We start from the raw sequence: 27,387 nt of genomic DNA on the forward strand, positions 1-27,387 counted from the left end.
GTACCTTTCCTGCCAGGGCCTCTTATAAAGTCCTCATTTCTCCTGCTGCTGAAGCTGCCTGAGGGGGTGTTGGGCCTTCTTCCTCCTCAGGACCAGGAGAGAGGTGAGAAACAGGTGGGGACAGATGGGCTACCCACCAGAGAGTTGGGAAGGGGAAGAGTATGAGACCATTTTTAAGGGAAAAGAAGTCTTCCTGGAAGATTAAGTGGCTAGGTGCCCATTTTCTCTGCATGGTAGAGAATAAGGAATGAATGTGAGGTGAGACAAGTAACCAGCAAGCTAAGTATCGGTCACTGAAGGCACCAGGCAGGGTGTGGGACCCTCAGAAGGCATTAGATCGCCCCCTCCCATAGGGTGCTTACAGTTGGGGATACATCGTGTACATACAAACGTAGAAACAAGGTATGTGTTTGTATCAGCCAGGGTCCAGTGGAAGAGAGACCACAGCAGTTAACAGGTGGTAAGAAGAGGAAAGGGCCCCGAGGGACACTGAGGTGTCACAGATGTAGTGACTGCCGGACACAGTTATTGCTCCCAGGGCGGGGGAACAAAGGGAAGAGGTTGGGACTGTTAAAAGGTAGAGGCTTGCAGGAGGGCCCCGCAGAGGAGATGCTGCCATCTCAGGGGGCTCAGTGAGGCTGGTTCTAGGACCACACTACTCCTGCGACCTGCTGTGGCCGCCGGAGCGAAGCCATGTTTGTTGTGGTTTCTCTGGCAACAGGAAAGAGCATGTCCCTTTTTTGCCTCTAGCCTTGCAGTCTCCCTCTCACGTTCCCCATGGGTGAACCTGTCCTGGAACGAGCTGGTAAAGGGGAATTGTGCTTGGCAGCTTCCCAGCCCCAGGGGCACAGGGCAGAGTCTTGGGGGGGGGTTGGCGCTGGGAGGTAAGAACAGCCAGTTCTGCCACCTCTGGCCGCTTAGCATCCTATACGTGCTTCGATGTGTATTTGAATCTAAAACAGTAAAAACAATTTTATGCCTCTACATAACACGATACAGGTACTCTACACAAGGTGACCTTGCCCTCTCCCCAACAATGAAACAGTGCCAACACTCACTGTTCCCAGGTCTGAGAGACCGTGACATCTATTTCTGGGCTAGGTTAAATACTCAAATTGGCATGGTGGGTTAGACAACCCCTAGTTTGTGACCGGCAGTCCAGGCCACATGGTCACTTGATGTCCCATGGTTAGGTACCTGATTCTCAAAAGGAGAAGAGTTATCTGCAAAAGAAGGCATGGATATTTTCCAAAACCCTGGAGTTCTTCATGGTAATTCTCCAGTCAGGGACCACTGAAGTCTCCATACAGCATCAGCATTTGCAATAGATCATTTGACTGTTGCTGAATCTGCTCAGTCATAAAGCCGAGGTGATGGCCCAGAGCTAAATTTTTAATAAGAATCACACCACACAGATTTCCATCAAAGCTTTCCCTTAGAGTGAACTATAACTCCATTAAGCCAGTTTAATTCCTTGATGGGTTTTCTATACAGTACAATTAAATTGTCTCTGTTTTCTATTTTTGTTTTCATTTTTACTTTAAAATATTTTTATTAAGATCATTGTTTTCCATGAAATGTTACGATGGAAATTTAACTCAATCTAACTAATTCTAGTTCTTGCCCTTGCAAGCTGTAGCTTTTGCCCTTGTGGGCTTTCTTTTGTGGCTATTACCTCCTCCGTGTTTACTTTCCCCAAGTCAAGCTTGACAGCTCAAAATCTATGTCTCATATCTAAATGTATGTGTTTTTAGCTGATGTCATTTTTCTGTTAATGATTTCTAACAAAACAACATGGAGAGAATATTGTATTTTATATTTTAAGATTTTATTTGAGAGCGAGAGAGAAAGCGAGAGCACGAGCCGGTGGGAGGGGAAGCAGAGAGATAAGCAGACTCTCCACTGAGCAAGGAGCCCAACACAGGGCTCAATCCCAGGACCCCGAGATCATGACCTGAGCCGTAGTCAGATGCTTAGCCAACTGAGCCACCCAGGCACACACACCCCCCTTTTTAAGGGAAAATTTATCTAAACGGCTTTTTTTTTTTTTTTAAAGCAAGCTTTATGCCCAATGTGGGACTTGAACTCATGGACCCTGAGATCAACAGTTGCATGCTCTACTAACTGAGCCAGCCAGGTGCCCCAGGCTGTGTGTATGTCTTAGCTTTCCTCTAAGGAAATAGTGAGCAATATCCCTTAGATTATCCTCGATCATTCTTTATGTGCAAGGCTATGCCATTGCTTCTACTCACATTTCATTCTGATAACTTTGCACATGCGCCCTCTACACAGTTGGCAAATCAAAGAGTACAACATCCTCAAAATATGTCCTGCTTTGTTAAATTGTGATGGATAGCCAATAAGTACATATTTGAAAAAGGAGGATTGGAAGGCTTCTTGAACTAGACCCTGAGGTTGGAGAAGGTGCAGGAAGTTCGTTGGCAGAAGGATAGTTTATACCCTGCGGCTAGTATTAGTTCTGTCACCTCTATCACAGGTCTAGAGTAGACATCCACTTATTTGCTGCCATTTTCTGCACAGCCACTGCATGCCCAGAACTGCAGTAGGCACTGATGACCAAAGCTGAGTCATGGAGGCCTGCAGAACACGGAGTGAGAGCAAAAACTGCTGGAGGCAGGGAGGAAATAACCAAGCCACTGCTCTAATGGCTGGGGACAGTCTTCAGAACCTGGGCAGAGGCAGATGGATGAAAATCCCGAGCTGGAATCAAGCTCCATTGAGATACTTAGAAAGCATCCTTGCATTCAAGAATCACTACCAAATCCTGGGGTGCCTGGGTGGCTCAGTTGGTTAAGTGTCCGACTCTTGATCTCAGCTCAGGTCTTGATCTCAGGATCATAAGTTCAAGCCTGGCACTGGGCTCCACACTGGGCGTGGAGCCTACTTTTAAACAGTGAGGGAGGGGTGGCGCTGGGTGGCTCAGTCAGTTAAGTGTCTGTCTCTGGCTCAGGTCATGAGTCCAGCCAGGGTCCTGGGATTGAGCCCCACATTGGGCTCTCTGCTCAGTGGGGAGTCTGCTTCTCCCTCTCCTGCTCCCCCTGCTTGTGTTCACTCTCTCAAATAAATAAAATCTTAAAAAAAAAAAAAATCACTACAAATCCTAAGCAGGAGAAATAAAAACACACATAATGAAACTGATGAAAACAAATATGGAGAAAATCTTAAAAGCCACCAAAAGCAGAGAGGAAAGTTACTTGCAAAGGAGGGACAATAAGACTTATAGCCAACTCTCAACAGAAAAATATAAAACAGGGAGCCTGGGTGGCTCAGTTGGTTAAGTGACGCCTTTGGCTCAGGTCCTGATTCTGGAGTCCTGGGATCGAGCCCCGCATCAGACTCCCTGACTCTCACCCCTCTCATGCTCTCTATCATTCTCTCTTTCTCAATAAATAAATAAAAACCTTTAAAAAGAAAAATATAAACCAGAACACAGTGGAATTAAATCTCCTAAGTGCTGAAAGACAATAGCTGCCAACCTAGAATTCTATACCCAGCGAAAATACACTTCAATATTGAAGATGATATAAAGGCATCTTTGACAACCAAAACATGAGAGTATTTGTCACCTGCAGACCTTGTATTAAAGGAAATATTAAAAGGTGTTCTTCAGGGGGTACCTGGCTGGCTCAGTCAGAAGAGCATGTGACTCTTGATCTCAGAATTGTGAGTTCAATGGCACAAAAACAGACACATAGTTCAATGGAACAGAATAGAGAGCCCAGAAATGGACCCTCAACTCTATGGTCAACTAATCTTCGACAAAGCAGGAAAGAATATCCAATGGAAAAAAAGACAGTCTCTTCAACAAATGGTGTTGGGAAAATTGGACAGCCAGAAGAATGAAACTGGACCATTTCCTTACACCGTACACAAAAACAGACTCAAAATGAATGAAAGACGTGAATGTGAGACAGAAATCCATCAAAATCCTGGAGGAGAAGGCAGGCAGCAACCTCTTCCACCTCAGCGCAGCAACTTCTTCCTAGACACGTAGCCAAAGGCAAGGGAATGCAAGGGCAAAAATGAACTGTTGGGACTTCATCAAGATAAAAAGCTTTTGCACAACAAAGGAAACAGTCAACAAAAACAAAAGACAACCGACAGAATGGGAGAAGATATTCGCAAAAGACATATCAGATAAAGGGCTAGTATCCAAAATCTATAAAGAACTTATCAAACTCAACACCCAAGGAACAAATAATCCAATCAAGAAATGGGCAGAAGACATGAACAGACATTTCTGCAAATGGCCAACAGACACATGAAAAAGTGCTCAACATCACTCGGCATCAGGGAAATCAAAATCAAAACCTCAATGAGATAACACCTCACACCAGTCAGAGTGGCTAAAATTAACAAGTCAGGGAACGACAGATGTTGGCGAGGATGCGGAGAAAGGGGAACCCTCCCACACTGTTGGTGGGAATGGAAGCTGGTGCAGCCACTCTGGAAAACAGTATGGAGGTTCCTCAAAAAGTTGAAAATAGAGCTACCCTACGACCCAGCCCAATGCAATTGCACTACTGGGTATTTACCCCAAAGATACAAATGTAGTAGTTCGAAGGGGCACCTGCACCCCAATGTTTATAGCAGCAATGTCCACAACAGCCACGGTATGGAAAGAGCCTAGATGTCCATCGACAGATGAATGGATAAAGAAGATGTGGTATATGTATATGATGGAATATTATGCAGCCATCAAAAATGATATCTTGCCATTTGCAACAATGTGGATAGAACTAGAGGGTATTATGCTAAGCAAAATAAGTCAATCAGAGAAAGACACAAGTATCATATGATCTCACTGATATGAGGAATTTGAGAAACAAGACAGAGGATCAGAGGGGAAGGGAGGGAAAAATGAAACAAGACAAAACCAGAGAGGGAGAAACAAACTGAAGGTTGCTGTAGTGGAGGGGGGTGGGAGGGATGGGGTGGCTGGGTGGTGGACATTGGGGAAGGTATGTACTATGGTGAGCGCTGTGTATTGTGTAAGACTGATGAATCACAGACCTCTACCCCTGAAACAAATAATACATTATATTAATTAAAAAAAAAAAAAGAATTGTGAGTTTGAGCCCCACGTCAGGTATAGAGATTACTTTAAAAATTTTTTTAAATAAAAAATAAAGTATGGGACTTTATCATTCCCAAAACGCAATTAAAAAGGGGGGGCGCCTGGGTGGCTCCCTGCTTGGTGGAAAGTCTGCTTCTCCCTCTCCCTCTACCCCTGCCTCCTGCTTGTGCTCACTCTCTCTCTCGAATAAGAAATAAAATATTTTTTAAAAAGTAATGCTTTATATTAGACTTTGATAAGCCATGATGCATGTTATAATTTCTCAGGTAACTACTCAAAAAATAATAATTAAAGAAGTATAGGGGTGCCTGCGTGGCTTAGTCAGTTAAGCATCTGCCTTCAGCTCAGGTCATGATCTCAGGGTCCTGGGATTGAGCCCTGCATTAGGCTCTCTGCTCAGCAGGGAGTCTGCTTCTCCCTCTCCCTCTACCTCTTCCCCCCTGCTTGTGTGTGTGCTCTCTCTCATACAAATAAATAAATAAAATCTTTTTTAAAAATAACAAATAAATAAATAAATAAGTATAACCACCAGGGCGCCTGGCTGGCTTAGTCGGTTAGAGCATGTGGCTCTAGATATTGGGGTAGTGAGTTCGAGCCCACACTGGATATAGAGCTTACAAAAAAAGGGGGGGGGGGATAGATTTTAAAAAAAGTATAGCCACCAAGATAATAGAGAAGGAGGAGGAAATTGAATAATAAAAAATCAGTAGTGGTAAAACTACAATTCACCAGGAAAACAATGATTATAAATTTGTGTACATCTAATGATCTAGCCTCAAAACTAATGGAAGTAAAAGGAGAAATAAGCAGGGCACCCGGGTGGTTCAGTCAATTGAGTGTCTGACTCGGTTTCAGCTCAGGTCATGATTCCCAGGTCCTGGGATCGAGCCCTGCACTCGGCCCAGTCTGCTTCTCCCTCCTCTCCCTGCTCCTCCCTGCCCCCACCCCCGTTCTCTCTCTCTAATATAAATAAATCTAAAAATAGTAATTAAAAAGGGGAAAATGTATTAACAAAGGCTAAAAATTGTTATATAAACATCTCAGGAACTTAGAACAGCAAATTCAACCCAAGAAAGCAACAGAAAGGAAATAATATAGAGAAGAGCAGAAATCAATGAAATGGAAAACAAACACATAATACAAATCTCAAAACGAAGAGCTGATTCTTTGAAAAGATTAAAGAATGGATAAACTCCTAGTGTTGAGACTTATCAAGAAGAAAAAATACAAATGATATCTGGAATATAAAAAGGGGACACAAATACAGATCCTACAGTCTTTATAAGGATTATAAGTACCTTATATAAGGTATATACCCAAAGGAATTGAAAGCAGGGACTCAAGATATCTATTAACCCATGTTCTAGCATTATTCATGATAGCCAAAAGGGAGAAGCAACCCAAGTGTCCATCAACAAATGAGCAAACAGAATGTGGTATAGTGGAATATTATCCAGCCATAAACAGGAATTCTGATACATGCTATAACATGAACCTTGAAAACATTAAGTGAAATAAGACTCAAAAGGACAACTATCATATGATTTCACTCATATAAAATAGGCAAATTCATAGAGATAGAAAGATTAGAAGTTATTAAGGGCAGGAAGGGGAGGGGACAGTGGAATTATTGCTTAAGGGTTACAAAGTTTCTGTTAAAGGTGATGAAAAAGTTTTGGATATAAATCACTATGATTATATCACTATTTATAGATCACTACATAATGATTGTTTAACATTGTGAATATACTTAATACCACTGAATTGTATATAAAAATGATTAAAATGCAAATTTTATATTAGGTTAATAATTATAAGTGGATGTTATAAACAACTTTATACCAAAAGAATTTGAAAATTTAGATAAAATGGACAAATTCCCAGGAAAACACCATTTACCAAAATTGATACAAGAACAAACAGACAATATGAATAATTCTAAATCTCTGAAAGAAGTTGAGTATGTAATTAATAACCCTTCCACATCCGGGGACAGCATCCATAGGCATTCAGAATGGTCCAGCATTTGACCTGCTGTCATAGGTTGTCCTACGATACAGCCTCTAACAAAACTAGGCTGTCCGAAACCCCTGATAATAGAATCGTTTACCTTTATACCAAGAAGGTTGGGAAATCACCCAAATCTGCATGTGGTGTGGGCCCAGGGCGACTTCAAGGAGTTCGTGCTATGAGACCTAAAGTCCTTACGAGGTTGTCTAAAATGAAAAAACAGGGGCGCCTGGGTGGCTCCATCATTAAGTGTCTGCCTTCGGCTCAGGTCATGATCCCAAGGGTCCTGGGATCGAGGCCCCACGTCGGGCTCTCTGCTCAGTGGGAAGCCTGCTTCTCCCTCTCCCACTCCCCCTGCTTGTGTTCCCTCTCTCTCTGTGTCTCTCTGTCAAATTAATTAATTAATTAATTAATTAATTGAATTAAATTAAATGAAAAAACACATGGTGGTTCCATGTGTGCTAAGTGTGTTCATGACAGGACCAAGTGTGCTTTCCTTATCAAGGAGCAGAAAATCATTGTGAAAGTGTCGAAGGCACAAGCAGAGTCAGAAAGCTAAATAAACAATGAAGTTTTTTTGAGTAATAAAAAAAATCAGAAGGCTTAAAAAAAAAACAACCCTTCCACAAAAAACACTCGGGGCCTAGGCGGCTTTACCACTGAATACTGCCAAACATTTAAGGAAGAAATAATATCAATCTTACTCTTCCAAATAAGCGATAAAGAGCACTCCTGAACTCATTTTATGAAGCTACCATACCTTAATACCAAAACTTGACAAGGACATTACATAAAAGGAAAATTCCAGGCCAATTTCATTCATGAACATAGATGCAAAAATCCTATGACAATATTAACAAGTTGAATCCAGCATATATAAAAAGCATAACACATCATGACCAAGTAGAGTTCATTCCAGAACACAAGGTTGGTTAAGAATGAAAATAAGTAAATACAGAATTGCCACATTCACAGAATAAAAGAGGCAATGCTTACGATCATTTCAAAAGATGCAGAAGAAGAATTAGATAAAAGTCAACATCCATTCCAGATAAAAACTCTTAGCAAACCAGGAAGGAAAAGGAGTCTACATAATCTGATACAGTTATCTACAATAAACCTATAGCAAACATCATATTTAATGAAGAAATGTTGAAAATTTTTCCTCAAGGGGCGCCTGGGTGGCTCAGTCGTTAAGCATCTGCCTTCGGCTCAGGTCATGATCCCAGGGTCCTGGGATCGAGCCCCACATCGGGCTCCCTGTTCGGCGGGGAGTCTGCTTCTCCCTCTCCCACTCCCCCTGCTTGTGTTCCCTCTCTCGCTGTGTCTCTCTCTGTCAAATAAATAAATAAAAAATCTTAAAAAAAAAAAAAAAAAGAAAGAAAATTTTTCCTCTGAGATGGGGAAATGAGAAAGGGATGCCTTCTATTTACCTTTTCTATACAACAAACAGGGCCGCGCTAACCTATTGGAGCAAGACAGTGATATACTGCAAGCTTTTCAGGGCATTTATCCTGTTGGGTGGGGGAGAATGGGAAACAGAAACCTTTAACAAAGAAGCAATTATAGAGCAATGAGAATCTCTCTTCTGCTTCGCTCATCCCTTTTTTTCTTCTGAGGATCAGAACCAGAGTGGAAGCAACAGTTTTTAGGATCACCAGTCAGATAATGTTGATCATTCAACTTTAGACCAAGAAGGGGCCTTGAAATATCATCTCCTATAACAACCCTGTCGATTCACAAGAAAAGAACCATGATCCAGAGAGTTGTCCAAGATCTGACTGCCACTTAGATGCCATTTTCCTCTCTGGTTGGTAATGTGAGTCCCTTAGGTCCAATGCATGAAGCCCCAGGTGCAACAGCGACTTCACCCCCTGGGGTGAAGACTGGAGTAAAGCATCACCCATGGAGAGTCCGAGCGTGTCCAGTGGCGCACCTTTTGCCCTGCTGACATCACAAGCAGAATGCTGGGGCTGGTCATACTTGAACTGTGATGTCAGGGAACAAAGCTGGGGGAAATCTTTGAGGAGGGGGGCCAACTTGATAGGGAGATCACGAAAACAGCCGCCAAAGGGAAAGGTACGAAGGCGGCCATCGGATCCCAAGAGATGGAGAGGGCTGGGGTGGGGGCACACAGGACCCTCCCAACAGCTGGTGAAGTGGGACCAGGGCAAGACACCTGCACCTGAGTGCCTGGGGGTTCTATTCTCTCCCATCCCAGGGCAGCCGAGCCTCTAGCCCTCCCTGACATGCAGAAGGTTTCACGTAAGTACTTGTGCTTCCTACCTTTCTTCTGAAGGGCCAGAGAAGTGGCTCCTTTCCCTGACATTGATGTGACTTCTTTCTGCCATCCGCTGGCTTGTCCAAGATGTGTTGCAGGAGTTAGGGTTGGGACACGGAGAACACAATCCCCATGTCATGCCCCCCGTGTGGGCTGATGGATGACACAGTCTCTGTACCCCATGGGCAGACAGCTGCTTGTATGGGAAGGACTGGTGTACCCCTGAAAGGCCCCTCGGCTCCTGCTGTGGCTTCTTCATGGCTCTGCTCTATCTTCTCAGGGCTATCCCAGAACCACAACCCAGCCCTGCAGCCCCCTGCCCAGCCCTCGAGACCTCCCCAAACCCAGCTCCTGATGAGTAACAGCAGTCTCCGCACATTCGAGGACCAAGTCCTCTGTCCCATTTGCCTGGAGGTGTTCCGCAACCCGGTCACCACCGCCTGCGGGCACAACTTCTGCATGACCTGCCTCCAAGGTTTCTGGGACCACCAGGCCTCCGTGGGCAAGACCCTCTACTGCCCCCAGTGCCGAGAGAGCTTCCCCTCCAGACCGCGCCTCTGCAAGAATGGCATCCTGGAGGAGATGGTGACCTGCTTCACCCAGGCCAAGGGCCAGACCTTGGGATCCTCCCGGATCCTGGCGGGGCCCGGGGACGTGCCCTGCGACTTCTGTTCTCCGCAGAAGCTCAAGTCAGTCAAGTCCTGTCTGCAGTGCATGGCCTCCCTGTGCGAGAAGCACCTGCTCAGCCACTTTGAGGACCAGGCGTTCTGGGACCACCAGCTGCTGGAGCCCGTGTGGGACCTCCAGAGCCGCGTGTGCCGGAAGCACCGCAAGCTGCGGGCCCTGTACTGCCGCACGGAAGGCTGCTGTGTGTGCGGGGCCTGCCTGCTGGAGGAGCACAAGAACCACGACACGCTCCCCCTGGAGGAGGAGCGGGCCCGCAAGGAGGTGAGGCGGGGGGACCCCGGACCTCACGGCTCTGAGGCTCTCACGGAGGGTAACTGTCTTCACAAGCCAGGGCACACCGGTCCTTGGGGGGCAGTTACACAACCATCCAAGTGATGGTCATGGGGGCGGACGCGCCACGACATGAGAAAGGGTTGGCGCGTTCGATGAGCGAGGGCCCCGAGTTGTATGTACAAGTTGTAGGTTCTTTGGTTGTTGTTGTTTTTGCACAGCAAAAGGAAAGTCTGAGAGAAAACCTGTCGTGTCAGGTGGGGCATATCCCCTCCTTTTCTCTACTTTTTTTTTTTTTTAAAGATTTTATTTATTTATTTGAGAGAGAGAGAGAGCGCACATGAGAGTGAGGAAGGTCAGAGGGAGAAGCAGACTCCCTGCCGAGCAGGGAGCCCGATGCGGGACTCGATGCGGGACTCGATCCAGGGACTCCAGGATCATGACCTGAGCCGAAGACAGTCGCTTAACCAACTGAGCCACCCAGGCGCCCTCCTTTTCTCTACTTTCAACTTTTGTTTAATATAGTTGTACTGCTTTTTCGAGGGGAACACTTAGATTTCAGACATTCCCTCACATGTATTCAGTACAAGTGCTCTTCCCACACAGCCACCCAGGAATGGTCCACGGCCAGGAGGCCCGGCTGGAATGTAAACCCATTCACCACCCTGTTGAGCTCAGCTGACACTTTTTCCATAGCAAGACTTGGTCAACAAAGCAAGCAGTGTGTTGATTTATAGTCTGGCTTGAGCTTCTTAACTTTTTTTTTTTTTTTAAAGATTTTATTTATTTGACAGAGAGAGACACAGCGAGAGAGGGAACACAAGCAGGGGGAGCGGGAGAGGGAGAAGCAGGCTTCCCGCTGAGCAGGGAGCCCGATGCGGGGCTCGATCCCAGGACCCTGGGATCATGACCTGAGCCGAAGGCAGGCGCTTAACGACTGAGCCACCCAGGCGCCCCTTGAGCTTCTTAACTTGACAGTGCATCAGCAACAGTTCCTGGACAGGCACTTGGAACTGCACAGTTCTGTCATCTGTTATAAACAAGAACGTGCCCGTTGCTGGAACGGGTGGAGACCGAAGGCTTCTCTGTAGAGGGACTTGGGACACAGGGCTGCCTGGGCCAGGCAGGGCCACCCCCAGCAAGGTATCTCCGGGGCTCCATATCTGATAAGTCCCTCCTCGACCCACTGCTGCCTCTCAAGCCCCTGAACCCTCCACAGCCCCTTTCTGTAACCTGAGACCCGGTGGTCGTCACTGTCAGGAGCAGAGAACCTGAGTCCTAAGAATGGGGAGAGAGTCTCAGGGAGTAAGAGACCACAAGCAGAGGGTAGACCCCAGGGCCATCTGCCCTTCAGCTCTGGTCTCTCTCATGTAGGCATCTTAGGAATGTTAAGAGGTATGTCTCCTCTGGGCTTGTAGAAGGGCTTCTCGGAGGCCACCTCTCCAAATCAGGGCCCTCTCCTCCTCCCTCTCGCTCCCAGGTGGAGGTTCGGAAGGTCCAGGCCAGTGTGGAAAACCAGATGCTGATCATCAACTCTGACAGCCAGAAGCACCGAGGGCAGGTGGCCTTTCTCTCGGTAAGGCTGGCCCGCCCTCTCCCAGTCCCCGGCTTCCCCACAGTGCCCTGCATCAGGCTGAGGGCCACTCTAAGGCCTTGGCATGGATGTCGTGTAGCCCGGCAGTCAGCAACAGGATGCCGAGGCACGCTCCAGGCCATAAGACTAGGGGTACCCGGCTGGGGCTCAGAGATGCCTCTCGACACACCGTCCGCCCCACCCCCCCCACAGAAACTGATCCAGACAACACGTGAGGAGGTGAACACCTGCTTCTCAGAGATCATCCAGGAGGTCAGACAGCTGCAGATGAAGGTCTTGGATTTTGTGGAAAAAGAGGAGGCCACCGCTCTGGGGAAGCTAGGCAGCTCCATCCAGCAGAGCCACAACCGGCTCCTGAAGCTGGAGGGGGACAGCATCTGGCTCCGCACCCTGCTTGCCAACAGGAGTGACCAGCAGTTTCTGCAGGTGAGGCCCCACCCACCTCTGTCTCTGCCCCAGGCCCTGATCCAGCCTCTGTCCCCCCTCCACCTGCAGGTGCACCAGATCTGCCCAGACCTAGGATTAAGTGATCAGCATTTGGGGCTGCATCTCTTTGTCCATTCTTCGGCCTCTGGGAGGCTCCCCATCCCAGGCCATAGGTCCTGAGCTTACACCAACCCACTTGGCTTCTTCCTCCACCTCAGCACTCAGCCTTACCCTAACTTTCCTGCCTTCATTTCCCTGGAACAGAAGGGAGTGGACCCTGGGATTCCAAGTATCTGCCACAGTCTATATGTTTCTCCAGACTAGCCCAGGCCAGGGATGGAAGCGAGACCAGAACAATCCATATAGCCTGGAACGAAATCCCTTTTCCTTCCCCAGCCCTGGTCTGGTCCCCAGCCCGTTGCTGCTACAAGAGGGTAGCAGGCAGGGTCGCCAGCAGAGGTTTGGGTGACAGCGGGACCCAGGGCTACCCAAACCCCGTGCTGGGGAACTCTGGACTCAGCACAGACCTCCTTTCTTCAGCTGGTATCACGTGCCCGGGAGCAGATTTCTAATTTCTAGAGCTGTTGCTCACCGTGTCCAGCCGCGCCCCGCCCCCCCCCCCCACCCCTGGCCCTGACACACACACCAGGAAATATTTGGCAAGGTTTTTCTTTTCTTTTTTTTTTTTAAGATTTTATTTATTTATTTGACAGAGACACAGCGAGAGAGGGAACACAAGCAGGGGGAGAGGGAGAGGGAGAAGTAGGCCTCCTGCCGAGCAGGGAGCCCGATGCGGGGCTCCATCCCAGGACCCTGGAACCATGACCTGAGCCGAAGGCAGATGCTTAACGACTGAGCCACCCAGGCGCCCCAAGGTTTTTCACTAAGCGATTAAAAGCTCAAAAGAAATCCTCTTCCCATTGTTTTCTCATACACTTTGCTTGATGCACTAGGCCAGAGCGGCCACGCTTTTGGCAAAGCCCTCATCTAAGACCTCACAACCAGCAGGAAGGGAGAGAGATGTCCAGGTTTGAAAACGAGCCATTTCTCCACCTGCCCGTGATTCTGGGGACCCCGGAGCCCCTAGCATAAGCGGGAGCTCCTGGCATCCGCCTGGGCCCTGGCTCACAGGTGGTACCGCGGGCCGCTCCCTGCCTTCAGGAGTTCCCCAGGCTGAAGCACTTCCCTGCCTACGTGGAACCCCTGATGGGAACCAACTGTGAGGAGAAGCAGACCTTCCTCCAGTTGCCAGAGACCCTGGCGGAGCTCCGCAGCCGGCTGATGGATGTGGGTCTCAGCTTCATCAATCAGCTCCTCCTGAAGGGTCAGTACCGGGCAGCCCGGGGCCACGGGAGACTCACCTGCATTCGGGGGGTGGGACTGCCCCACTGCCCTGTAGGGCTCGGCAGAGAGCCCTGCCTGCCCCTGTGCACCTTCCCCCGGTGGCGCAGCCTCCTGGAAGCCCATGCCTCTCTCCGGAAGGACCCTGGGCTCTAAGAGTGTCCTCAGCAAAGCCCCTCCATCTCCCCCAGGCATTAAGATGAACTCCTATGAGGTGCTGCCGCCAGCTGTGGACAGAAAAACACTTCTCAAGTGTGAGTCCTCCGTGCTGGGGTCCAGAACAATGGGTGGGAAAGAAAGGAGCAGCCTCCCCCACGGGGGGGGGGGGGGGGGGGGGGGCGCGCATTGTCTTCCCCAGCCCCGCCTGCATTCAGACCAGGGCTCCAGAGAGATGCCAGCTCTCTGACCTCCCACTGGCGACTGATCTCAGAAGGACTCAGCCTGTGACTCCATGGCCCTGATAGGGAGGGGAGGACTATGCTGTCCTCCCCATGGGTGGGGCAAGGACCTGCCTATGGCCCAGCTGCTGGTTCTGCCATCCTCCCTGGCTCTGGTGGGGCACAACCTCTGCCCTCAGTTCGGTGCCTGCCAGTATCCCCCCCACCCCCCCACCCCCCCCCCCACACACCCCGGGCTTTAACCAAGCCAGCTGGGATGACACTGTCCATTTCTTCCTCAGACAGTCTCCCTTTTCCTTTGATGCTTCCGCAGCCCCTCTCCGGGGCAGGGCTGGGAGGCACATCTCAGTGACTTCTCTGAGATATGGGGGGTCTCTCTGGTGAATCCCTGAGTCACCTCCTCCAGGAGCCCTGGACCTTCCCTCAATCCCGTTCAGTCTCCCGTCCTCAGCCCCGGGGGCGCTCACCCTGGCTCCGGTGCACGTCCCCTCCCCCCAGGTTACTGCAACCTGAACTTTGACCCCACCACGGCCAGCGAGGAGCTGTTCCTGTTCAAGGAGACGCACTCGGTGCTGAACCTGGGCATCCTGCTGGAGCCCCTCGCCGCGGGCGGCCCCTTCCCCGGCTTCACGCAGTGGCCGCAGGTGCTGTGCTCGCGCGGCCTGTCCGAGGGCCGCCACTACTGGGAGGCCGACGTGTCCAACTCGTGGGTGTGCCTGGGCCTCACCTACCGCCGCAGCCCCCCGCTCGGCGGCCGCCCGCGCCGCAACGTCGTCCACCTGCTGGGCCGCAACCCCTACTCGTGGTGCCTGGAGTGGGACTCGCTCAGGTTCTCCGTGTGGCACAACAACACGCAGACGGTGCTGCACGGCGGCTACCAGCGCACGCTCGGCGTGGCGCTCGACTGCGGCGCCGGCTGCCTCTCCTTCTACCGCGTGGCGGGCGGCGTGAGCCTGCTCTACCGCTTCCTCGGCCCCTTCCTGGAGCCGCTCTACCCCGCGGTCATGGTCAGCAGCGGCGCCTCGGTCACGCTCAAGCAGCACCCGGAGGGGGGCGTAGGCCGCGGTCAATAAAGCTGGACTCGAGCGCTGGCTGGGCCCGCGGGGAGGGGCGCCGGGGGGCGGGGAGGGGCGCCGGGGGGCGGCGAGGGGCGCCGGGGGCGGCGAGGGGCGCCGGGGGCGGCGAGGGGCGCCGGGGGCGGCGAGGGGCGCCGGGAGCGGGTGCCGCCGGAGGTCCCGGCCCCGGGTTGGAGGCGGAGGGCGGCCCACCGGCCTCCCGACCCGCGGCCCCGGACGTCCCGGGAATCCCAGGAAACAGGCAGACCCCTCCGTTCCCGCAGCCCCAGGAGAAGGGCTCTGAGACAGGCTGGAGCTCCCCCGGGACTGGGGACAGTCCGATGGCCTCCGGAGGGCAGATTCTTTTTTTTTTTTTTTTTAAGATTTTATTTATTTATTTGCGAGAGAGAGAATGAGAGACAGAGAGCATGAGAGGGAGGAGGGTCAGAGGGAGAAGCAGACTCCCCGCCGAGCAGGGAGCCCGATGCGGGACTCGATCCTGGGACTCCAGGATCATGACCTGAGCCGAAGGCAGTCGCTTAACCAACTGAGCCACCCAGGCGCCCCGGAGGGCAGATTCTTGACCCGGGTGCACAGTCTCCCCCACCGTGGCGACCGCCCTCCTAAGCCCCATAGAGGCCCCTGGTCTTGGTTCTCCAGGCTGGTCCCGGCACCGCAGCATCAGGGGCCCAGGGACGTGTTCCCGAAGGCCCTGTGGCCTGAGCGGGCGGGGCTTGGAGCCGACGGCTTCTCTGCGCTCCTCCCCCGCAGGTGACCTGGCTGAGAGTGGCACCTAACCGATGGTTTGGGGGGCGGGGGGGTCTGTCCCAGTTGCTTAATTGGGGGCTGGGAGGTTAAAGGCGAGGAACCCAGGCTGATCTCAGGCCCAAAGAAAGGCTGAGGGCTTACTGACCAGAGCAGAGCGTCGCATACACCTGCTGTTCCAACATCTGGAGCAGATGTGAAACTGAAGCTGTCCACTCCACCCTCCTCTGTGTGGCTGGAAGCTGTTTGCCCCAGCCTTCGGCCCACCCCCCTCCACTCTCCTAACATGTCGCACTGCCCAAAAGCAAAGGGGCTGCTTCCCCACCCAGGCCTCTGCCATCCCACCTGCCCGGTCAGCGTGTGCGGAAGTCGGCCCGCGAGGCTGGATCCCGGCCAGGTTCCTGCCTCGCCACCGCAGGAGCGTGCCTGGGGACTCAGCCCATCCGGGGAAGCCACCTCAGCATTTCCAGCCTCAACCAGCCACTTGTTCCTACGGTTTCTCTGCGGGAGCTCTCAGGTTAATGATTGACTCTGAAGAGGAACTGCTACAAGTCCTGGGAGAAAAGCCCTCGGGCAACGTGGTCCAGAACCAGGCCAAACAGCGCCCGGCCCCACGGGTGTGCCTGAATTCCATCCCCGCCTGGCCTGTTGGAAGAGAAATTAGTGACCCTAGTTTCCCATCAGGAGAGGTCATTTTAGGGCCAGGATGGGGCCAGACCGGAATCAGGTGTAGGGGGTACTCTCAAGGTCTCTGAGGGTGGGGCACCCTCAAGCAAACTGTGGCTGGGATTTCTTGCTGACCTTCCTTTCTGGAGTCTTCACTCTTGTTCCCCATGAGCTGTTCCCCATGCTGATAGGTAGGAATGAAATGTAAACTTTTCCCCGTGTTCAGGAGAGGTCTTTCACACCCAAATGCCTACATCTTGGCTCCCCACCCCCAGCCCCTGCAATCTTCATTCTTCCTCGGATGAGGTCAAGAAGTGCTGAGGAGGCGAAGGTAAGGTACAAGGAGACAGCAGGGGTCTGCTCTGACTAGCCGAATGGATCTCCAAGTCTTTCCCCATCTCCTTGCAAGGAGACAGCTACCCTTGCCAGCTCTTCATGGGGTGCTGTGTGATGCTGGAAACCATCCTGACACCTTCGGGCACATGTTGGTGTGAAATCCACATCTGAACTAATAGGGGCATTTGCTTTCCTAAACAGCTCTTTCTTTGCAGTTCCTAGGCCACTAGGAATTCACAATGATAGTCCTGGGGGTCCTCAAATGCTTTTTATTTCACAAAGCCAAATGGCAAGCAGGCCTGCACATCAGGGAGGCTAGCCAGCAGACCAAAATGTCAATATTTTCTGCTCATGGCTCAGCATGTGCCTCATGGCAGAAATATGCTAGAGGGGTCCTCCCCAGTGCCAGATCAGCCAGTGCTCTTGGATAATCCATGTCTGTGAACCCTACCCTTTCCCTTTCCCCCACTGTGGAGACACCAGGGAAGGGACTGTCCCTAGAACGCCACCCACACACTTCTCATGCCTGCCTTCTCCTGCCTTAGCACTCAAATATTTTTTTATTGTGAATCTGAATAGGCTGTAAACTAGTCTGTCACCAAGGATTATTTCGCTTTAAAAATGTCCGTGTGGGATAAGTCAAACAGAGAAAGACATGTATCATATGATTTCACTGATATGAGGAATTCTTAATTGCAGGAAACAAACAGGGTTGCTGGAGTGGGGGGTGGGGTGGGAGGGATGGGGTGACTGGGTGATAGACACTGGGGAGGGTATGTGCTCTGGTAAGCGCTGTGAATTGTGCAAGACTGTTGAATCTCAGATCTGTACCTCTGAAACAAATAATGCAATATATGTTAAGAAAAAAAAAAAGAAGAAGAAGGTAGCGGGAGGGGAAGAATGAAGCGGGGGGAAATCGGAGGGGTAGACGAACCATGAGAGACGATGGACTCTGAAAAACAAACAGGGTTCTAGAGGGGAGGGGGGTGGGAGGATGGGTTAGCCTGGTGATGGGTATTGAGGAGGGCACATTCTGCATGGAGCACTGGGTGTTATGCACAAACAATGAATCATGGAACACTTCATCTAAAATTAATGATGTAATGTATGGGGATTAACATAAGAATAAAAAAATTTAGGGGCGCCTGGGTGGCTCAGTTGGTTAAGCGACTGCCTTCGGCTCAAGTCATGATCCTGGAGTCCCGGGATTGAGTCCCACATCGGGCTCCCTGCTCGGCAGGGAGTCTGCTTCTCCCTCTGACCCTCCCCCCTCTCATGTGTTCTCTCTCATTCTCTCTCTCTCAAATAAATAAATAAATAAATCTTTTTAAAAAAAAAATGTCCATGTGGGGGCGCCTGGCTGGCTCAGTCGTTAGGCGTCTGCCTTCGGCTCTCCTCGCGGTCCCGGGGTCCTGGGATCAAGCCCCACATCGGGCTCCCTGCTCAGCAGGAAGCCTGCTTCTCCCTCTCCTACTCCCCCTGCTTGTGTTCCCTCTCTCGCTGTGTCTTTCTCTGTCAAATAAAATATTAAAAAAAAAGAAAAGAAAACTTACAATACTATATACTTTCAAAATGCAAAAAGAAAAGTTATTCAAAATGCAAAAATGACTTGTTCACTGGCTGCATAACATTACATTCTACAAATCTACATTCTACAAATTCTACAAGTCCTATAGCTTTGGTGTATGTTTTGTTTGTTTGTTTAATCTCTACACCCAACGTGGGGCTCAAACTCATGACCCTGGGATCAAGAGTCAGCATGCTCTTCTGACTGAGCCAGCCAAGAACCCCTCCTATGGCTTTGTTTTGTCTTTAATTCCTTCCTTGATTCCCACTGGAGGTGGGTGGCAAGTGGCAACCCAGCCAAAGCCAGATATTGCTTCCTCCATGTTACTCCCAAGTTTGACCCAAACTCAGAAGGGTCAAGGTAGGGGCCAAAGGATGCTGGCAACAGCCATGATTTCCACCCATCTCATCATGCCATCCCACAGTGGGGGGAGAACAGAAGCAGGACCAGGTGGCAAGAACCTAGGGAAGAAGCCTGAACCCTGCCCTCTCGCAGGGGTTGGTGTGCTCAGGCTGGGGATAGAAGGGAGAGGATGTCTGTGGGAGCCTCGGGCAGAGTATGCCTGGCATATGGTGGGTACCTGATGGCTTTCAGGAACATCCCACTCAAGAGAGCATAAGCTCAACTCTGCACTTTTCCTGTGAGGAAGGCCCCTGGTGGTATGTGGACCAAGTCCCACCAGCTAAGGAGAGGTGGGCTGTCTCCAGCCTGCTGGCTCAGTCCCACCCAACTCCACCCCCCAGCTCCTTGCCACAAATACCAGTCTCTTGTAGCTCTCATGGGTTTCATTACCAGACTTTATACCATCCTACCCTCCAAAGGGTCTTCCCTCCTGGGCTTTGCTCATGCTGTCCCCGCTGCCTGGAGCACTCTTCCACTCTCGCCCCCTTAAGTCCTACTCATCAATTGTCATGTACTCCCGTGCAGTCCTTAAGACAACTAAGATGCTGTGTTCCAAGAAGCCAGTCTTGAACCCCCCTCTCCCTAAGCCAAGGGGGGTCCCCTCCTCTCTGCTCCCATAACACTCTCTGCATGCATCCCGCCTAGCAAGCACTTGTTTCATGTGAGAATTCTGCATCGGATGTAGGGCCAGGCTGGATATTTCATGTCTCCAGTGCTTAATGCATGCCTGCCAGAGAGCAGGTCCCTAATAAACGTTGACCCAAGGACTGAAGAAACCTTTGCAGAGGTTGGGTCAGGTCAGGCTGGGTGTGAGTGGCCTGGCACAGCTGCCCAACGACTTCCTTCTCCTCCCTTTGCCATCCTTTTGCTAAGTTAAGTCTGAACATGCCCTGCATCCAGGTGGGAGCAAAGGACCTTCCTATTCCTCCATTTGCTTCCACTTTCTTTCTTTCTTTTTTTTTTTAAAGATTTTATTTATTTATTTGACAGAGAAAGACACAGCGAGAGAGGGAACACAAGCAGGGGGAGTGGGAGAGGGAGAAGCAGGCTCCCCGCTGAGCAGGGAGCCCGATGCGGGACTCGATCCCGGGACTCCAGGATCATGACCCGAGCCGAAGGCAGTCGTTTAACCAACTGAGCCACCCAGGCGCCCTGCTTCCACTTTCAACCTCCCCTTTAGCGTGAAGATTCTTTGAGGCTGAGGATCGTCCAGTAGGTGTGTGAAGTGAGAAACACATACCTCTCTCAGCCTCTGTTTCCTGATCTGTAAAATTGCATGGATAGGGATACCGTTCATATTTGTGAAAGAGTCTATGACTCCCAATGCTTCTCAAACCAGGCAGCTGGGAAACATGCATTTGGGGCAGGGCCAGGACTAGGGTGAAGCAAGTGAGGCATTCACCTCAGGCGAGCCTTAAGAAAGGGCTCCAAGGGGCACCTGAGTGGCTCAGTCAGTTAAGTGTCTGCCTTTAGCTCAGGTCATGATCCTGTAGTCCTAGGATCGAGTCCCCTGCTCCCTGCTCAGCGGGGAGTCTACTTCTCCCTCTCCCTCTGCTCCTTCCCCTGTTCATGCTCTCTCTCTCTCACCCTCTCTCTCTCAAATAAATAAATAAATAAAATATTATTTTTAAAAAGGGTACTAAATGAGAAAAATATGCAGCCAAGAATACTTTATCCAGCTAGGCTGTCATTGAAAATAGAAGGAGTCAAAAATAAGTAAAATTAAAAAAAAAAAAATGGCGCCTAGGTGGCTCAGTTGGTTAAGCAACTGCCTTCTGCTCAGGTCATGATCCTGGAGTCCCGGGATTGAGTCCCGCATCAGGCTCCCTGCTCAGCGGGGAGTCTACTTCTCCCTCTGACCCTCACCCCTCTCATTCTTTCTCTCTCAAAAATAAATAAAATTTTTTAAAAAAGAAAAGAAAGTAGAAGGAGTGATAAAAAGTTTCCAGGACAAACAGAAACTAAAAGAATTTGCAATCATCAAACCAGCCCTATAAGAAATATGGAAAGGGGTCCTCTAAGCAAAGAGAGAGCCCCAAAGTAACATAGACCAGAACGGAACAGAGACAATATACAGTAACAGTCACCTTATAGGCAATACAATGGCACTAAATTCATATCTTTCAATAGTTACCCTGAATGTAAATGGGCTAAATGCCCCAATCAAAAGACACAGGGTATCAGATTGGATGAAAAAGCAAGATCCATTGATATGTTGCCTGCAAGAGACTCATTATAGACCCAAAGACACCACCAGATTGAAAGTGATGGGGTGGGGCGCCTGGGTGGCTCAGTCGTTAAGCGTCTGCCTTCGGCTCAGGTCATGATCCCAGGGTCCTGGGATCGAGTCCCACATCGGGCTCCCTGCTCGGCGGGAAGCCTGCTTCTCCCTCTCCCACTCCCCCTGCTTGTGTTCCTGCTCTCGCCGTGTCTCTCTCTGTCAAATAAATAAATAAAAAATCTTTAAAAAAAAAAAAAAAGAAAGAATGAAAGTGATGGGGTGGAAAACCACTTATCGTGCTAATGGACATCAAAAGAAAGCTGGGGTAGCAATCCTTATATCAGACAAATTAGATTTTAAGCCAAAGACTGTACTAAGAGATGAGGAAGGACACTATAGCATACTTAAAGGATTTATCCAACAAGAAGATCTAACAATTGTAAATATCTATAATTGGCAGCAGCCAATTATATAAGCCAACTAATAACAAAATCAAAGGAACACATCGACAATAATACAATAATAGTAGGAAACTTCAACACTCTCCTCGCTGAAATGGACAGATCATCTAAGCAAAAGATCAGCAAGGAAATAAGGGCTTTAAATGACACACTGGACCAGATGGACTTCACAGATATATTCAGAACATTCCATCCCAAAGCAACAGAACACACATTCTTCTCCAGTGCACATGAACATTCTCCAGAATAGATCACATACTAGGTCACAAATCAGGTCTCAACCAGTACCAAAAGATTGGGATCATTCCCTGCATATTTTCAGACCACGATGCTTTGAAATTTGAATTCAATCACAAGAGGAAAGTTGGAAAGAACTCAAATACATGGAGGCTAAAGAGCATCCTATTAAAAAATGAATGGTTCAACCAGGAAATTAAAGAAGAATTTTAAAAATCATGGAAACAAATGAAAATGAAACCACAACTGTTCAAAATCTTTGGGATGCAGCAAAGGCAGTCCTAAGAGGGAAGTATAGAGCAATACAAGCCTTTCTCAAGAAATAAGAAAGGTCTCAAATACACAACCTAATCCTACACCTAAAGGAGCTGGAGAAAGAACAGCAAATAAAGGCTAAACCCAGCAGGAGAAGAGAAATAATAAAGATCAGAGCAGAAATCAATGAAATAGAAGTCAAAAGAACAGTAGAACAGATCAACAAAACTAGGAGCTGGTCCTTTGAAAAAATTAATAAGATTGATAAATGCTTGGCCAGACTTATCAAAAAGAAAAGAGAAAGGACCCAAATAAATAAAATCATGAATGAAAGAGGAGAGATCACAAACAACACTAAAGAAATACAAACAATTATAAGAACATATTATGAGCAACTATATGCCAACAAATTAGACAATCTGGAAGAGATGGATGCATTCCTAGAGATGTATCAACTGCCAAAACTGAACCAGGAAGAAATAGAAAACCTGAACAGACCCATAACCAGCAAGGAAATTGAAGCAGTAATCAAAAATCTCCCAACAAACAAGAACCCAGGGCTAGATGGTTTCCCAGGGGAATTCTACCAAACATTTAAAGAAGAGTTAATACCTATTCTTCTGAAACTGTTCCAAAAAATAGAAATGGAAGGAAAACTTCCAAACTCATTTTATGAGGCCAGCATTACCTTCATCCCGAAACCAGACAAAGATCCCACCAAAAAGGAGAATTACAGACCAATATCCCTGATGAACATGGATGCAAAAATTCTCACCAAGATACTAGCCAATAGGATCCAACAGTACATTAAAAGGATTATTCACCACAGCCAAGTGGGATTTATTCCTGGGCTGCAAGCGTGGCTCAACATCTGCAAATCAATCAATGTGATACACTACATTAATAAAAGGGCAAGAACCATATGATACTCTCAATAGATGCAGAAAAAACATTTGACAATGTACAGCATCCTTTCTTGATTAAAACTCTTCACAGTGCAGGGATAGAGGGTACATACCTCAATATCATAAAAGCCATCTATGAAAAACCCACAGCAAACATCATTCTCAATGGGAAAAACTTAAGAGCTTTTTCCCTAAGGTCAGGAACACGACAGGGATGTCCACTATCACCACTGCTATTCAACATAGTACTAGAAGTCCTAGCCTCAGCAATCAGACAACAACAAAAAACAAAAGACATTGGAATCAACAGAGAAGCCAAACTCTCACTCTTTGCAGATGATATGATACTTTATGTAGAAAACCCAAAAGACTTCACCTCAAAACTGCTAGAACTCGTACAGGAATTCAGTAAAGTGGCAGGATATAAAATCAATGCACAGTGGCGCCTAAGTGGCTCAGTCATTAAGCATCTGCCTTCAGCTCGGGTCATGATCCCAGGTCCTGGGATCGAGCCCCACATCGGGCTCCCTGCTCCACGGGAGGCCTGCTTTTCCCTCTCCCACTCCCCCTGCTTGTGTTCCTGCTCTCGCTATCTCTTTCTATCAAATAAATAAATAAAATCTTTTAAAAAAATAAAATAAAATCAATGCACAGAAATCAGTTGCATTTCTATACACCAACAATGAGACAGAAGAAAGAGAAATTAAGGAGTCCATCCCATTTACAATTGCACCCAAAACCGTAAGATACCTAGGAATAAATCTAACCAAAGAGGCAAAGAATCTGTACTCAGAAAACTATAGAACACTTATGAAAGAAGTTGAGGAAGACACAAAGAAATGGAAAAACGTTCCATGCTCATGGATTGCAAGAACAAATATTATTAAAATGTCTGTGCTACCGGGGCGCCTGGGTGGCTCAGATGGTTAAGCGTCTGCCTTTGGCTCAGGTCATGATCCCAGGGTCCTGGGATCGAGTCCCATATAGGTCTCCCTGCTCCTTGGGAGCCTGCTTCTCCCTCTGCCTCTCTCTCTCTCTCTGTCTCTCATGAATAAATAAATAAAATCTTTAAAAAAAATAAAAATAATAAATAAATAAATAAATAAAATGTCTGTGCTACCTAGAGCAATCTACACATTTAATGCAATCCCTACCAAAATATCACCAACTTTCTTCACAGAAATGGAACAAATAATCCTAAAATTTGTATGGAACCAGAAAAGACCCTGAGAGCCAGAGGAATGTTGAAAAAGAAAACCAAAGCTGTGGCATCATAATTCCGGACTTCAAGCTCTATTACAAAGCTATAATCATCAAGACAGTATGGTACTGGCACAAAAACAGACACATAGATCAATGGAACAGAATAGAGAGCCCAGAAATGGACCCTCAACTCTATGGTCAACTAATCTTCGACAAAGCAGGAAAGAATATCCAATGGAAAAAAGAGTCTCTTCAACAAATGGTGTTGGGAAAATTAGACAGCCACATGCAGAAGAATGAAACTGGACCATTTCCTTACAACATATACAAAAACAGACTCAAAATGAATGAAAGACTTGAATGTGAGACAGAAATCCATCAAAATCCTGGAGGAGAAGGCAGGCAGCAACCTCTTCCACCTCAGCACAGCAACTTCTTCCTAGACACGTAGCCAAAGGCAAGGGAATGCAAGGGCAAAAATGAACTGTTGGGACTTCATCAAGATAAAAAGCTTTTGCACAACAAAGGAAACAGTCAACAAAAACAAAAGACAACCGACAGAATGGGAGAAGATATTCGCAAACGACATATCAGATAAAGGGCTAGTATCCAAAATCTATAAAGAACTTATCAAACTCAACACCCAAGGAACAAATAATCCAATCAAGAAATGGGCAGAAGACATGAACAGACATTTCTGCAAATGGCCAACAGACACATGAAAAAGTGCTCAACATCACTCGGCATCAGGGAAATCAAAATCAAAACCTCAATGAGATAACACCTCACACCAGTCAGAATGGCTAAAATTAACAAGTCAGGAAAGGACAGGTGTTGGCGAGGATGTGGAGAAAGGGGAACCCTCCTACACTGTTGGTGGGAATGGAAGCTGGTGCAGCCACTCTGGAAAACAGTATGGAGGTTCCTCAAAAAGTTGAAAATAGAGCTACCCTACAACCCAGCAATTGCACTACTAGGTATTTACCCCAAAGATACAAATGTAGTAGTTTGAAGGGGCACCTGCACCCCAATGTTTATAGCAGCAATGTCCACAACAGCCACAGTATGGAAAGAGCCAAGATGTCCATCGACAGATGAATGGACAAAGAAGATGTGGTATATATATACAATGGAATATTATGCAGCCATCAAAAAATTGAAATCTTGCCATTTGCAACGATGTGGATGGAACTAGAGGGTATTATGCTAAGCAAAGTAAGTCAATCAGAGAAAGACAATTATCATATGATCTCACTGATATGTGGAATTTGAGAAACAAGACAGAGGATCATAGGGGAAGAGAGGAAAATATGAAACAAGACAAAACCAGAGACGGAGGCAAACCATAAGAGACTCTTAATCTCAGGAAACAAACTGAGGGTTGTTGGAGTGGACGGGGGTAGGAGGGATGTGGTGGCTGGGTGATGGACACTGGGGAGGGTATGTGTTGCAGTGAGCACTGTGTATTGTGTAAGACTGATGAATCACAGACTTGTACCCATGAAACAAATAATACATTATATGTTAAAAAAAAAAGATTGCAATATTAAGAAAAAAAGGGGCGTTCCAAAAATCTCAGTAATCAAGATAAATGTTTTAATGCAATATTTTACAAAATCAAAGTTAATGCAAAAATCTATGATGGGCAGAATATCAAAATAGTAAAAAAGGCCAGATCTAACCCAGTACTGGGACCACTTGTTTTGTAACTCCTCAGACTAAGCCTGGCCCTGATTCCAATAAAATTCTATTCATGAAACCAGGTGACTCCATTGGCCATAGTTTGTTGATCTGATTTTCTATAATTATTGCATTAAATTATTTGCCTTGATTACTGAATTTTCTTGGTGTCCCGTAAACTTTGGGCCCCAGGCAAGTGCTTCACTCCCCTCACCCTAGATGGACATGTTGCGTATATGGAATTGAGTAGCTGGACCAGGGGTAGGCGTCAGGGATGTCAGATGTCCTGCAAAGCTCAGCGTAGCCATTGCCAAATACCCCTGTTGTTAGTAGGATATATATGTGCACAGATACTTCAAATGAAAAGTTAAACAACATTCATTTAGCTGCTCACCCTTGCCAAAACAAATAATAATCAAACGGTCAGAAGCTCAGGGGCACCCATTAAGAGGCTTTTGGTTCCCTGCCAAGTGTTTCTGGAAGCTGACTCTTCCTCATTTTCGGCTAGATTCTTCCTGCCTGGAGGACATGTGCCTTATTGCTTTTGCATTTCACACGCAGTCGGGAGATGACACCGGTGTTTATATTTTTGCCCAGTTTGCTCCAATGTTCCACAAAAGTCCTCTGAGTGGCCCTGTGGGCTAGGCACAGGGATCCCCATGGGGGCTGCCGTGGAAATCAAGATAGACTGAGTCAATCAAGATGACCCCGGTGCAGCTCAGGGAGTGGAGGAAGAGAAGCCCTAAGATCAGTCACAGTGGTGCATGTATCTAGCCACACACTGAGGTAAAAGCTCTTCAGGGGAAGAGATGACCAAGGAGCCATCCCACGCCAAGCCTCAGCAAACTGTGCCCATTGCCCGTTCTTGTATAGCTTGCAAGCTAAAAGTGGTTCTTACATTTTTTTTTTAAGATTTTATTTATTTGACAGAGAGAGACACAGCGAGAGAGGGAACACAAGCAGGGGGAGTGGGAAAAGGAGAAGCAGGCTCTCTGCTGAGCAGGGAGCCTGATGCGGGGCTCGATCCCAGGACCCTGGGATCATGACCTGGGCCGAAGGCAGATGCTCAACGACTGAGCCACCCAGGCACCCTGGTTCTTACATTTATTAATGGGGAAAAAAAATCAAAAGAAGAATATTTCGTAACACATGAAAATTACATGATGTTCAGATTTCAGTGTCCATAAATAAAGCTTTATCGGAACGCAGCCATGCTCATTTGTTTACATAGTGTCTGGGGCTGCTTTTGCCCACGATGGCAGAGCTGCCACGGAGACTGGCTTGCAAAACCCCAAATATCTACCATTTGGCCCTTGACAGAAAAAGTGTGTCAACTCCTGATTTAAATCAACATAAATGCACAATAATGAAAAGGTCAAAGAGGAGAGGTAGATGTGCTAGGAGGAATAACTAGGAGAACCGGCCTCGCCAGGGAAAAAGGGAAGTCTTTCTGGAGAAAGTGATGTTTGAGCCATGATCTGAAATGATAAGAGTTTCCAGGCAAAGGGGATCAGGACAGTCCTCCATGC

General features: G+C 48.1%; 1 protein-coding gene across 2 annotated transcripts; it reads left to right on the forward strand.

Moving 5' to 3' along the window:
• The first annotated feature begins 70 nt into the window (after window positions 1–70).
• Window positions 71–15,225, forward strand: LOC123841084 (E3 ubiquitin/ISG15 ligase TRIM25-like). 2 transcript variants are annotated; one of them, XM_064583177.1, is made up of 7 exons: window positions 71–9,373; window positions 9,670–10,337; window positions 11,827–11,922; window positions 12,133–12,366; window positions 13,528–13,690; window positions 13,899–13,961; window positions 14,604–15,225. In XM_064583177.1, exons 1-7 carry the CDS (start codon window positions 9,358–9,360, stop codon window positions 15,176–15,178), a joined length of 1,815 nt encoding a protein of 604 aa, XP_064439247.1. In that variant the 5' UTR covers window positions 71–9,357; the 3' UTR covers window positions 15,179–15,225. The 2 variants fall into 2 exon arrangements, with proteins under 2 accessions (XP_064439247.1, XP_045726723.1); XM_045870767.3 differs by lacking the exon at window positions 71–9,373 and having other exon boundaries at window positions 9,380–10,337.
• Window positions 15,226–27,387: the final 12,162 nt, after the last annotated feature.

This window comes from Mirounga angustirostris, unplaced genomic scaffold (genome assembly GCF_029215605.1).
Source record: "Mirounga angustirostris isolate CCGP_5_RB_7025 unplaced genomic scaffold, mMirAng1.0.hap1 SCAF_17, whole genome shotgun sequence".
NCBI classification, from domain to species: Eukaryota; Metazoa; Chordata; class Mammalia; order Carnivora; family Phocidae; genus Mirounga; species Mirounga angustirostris.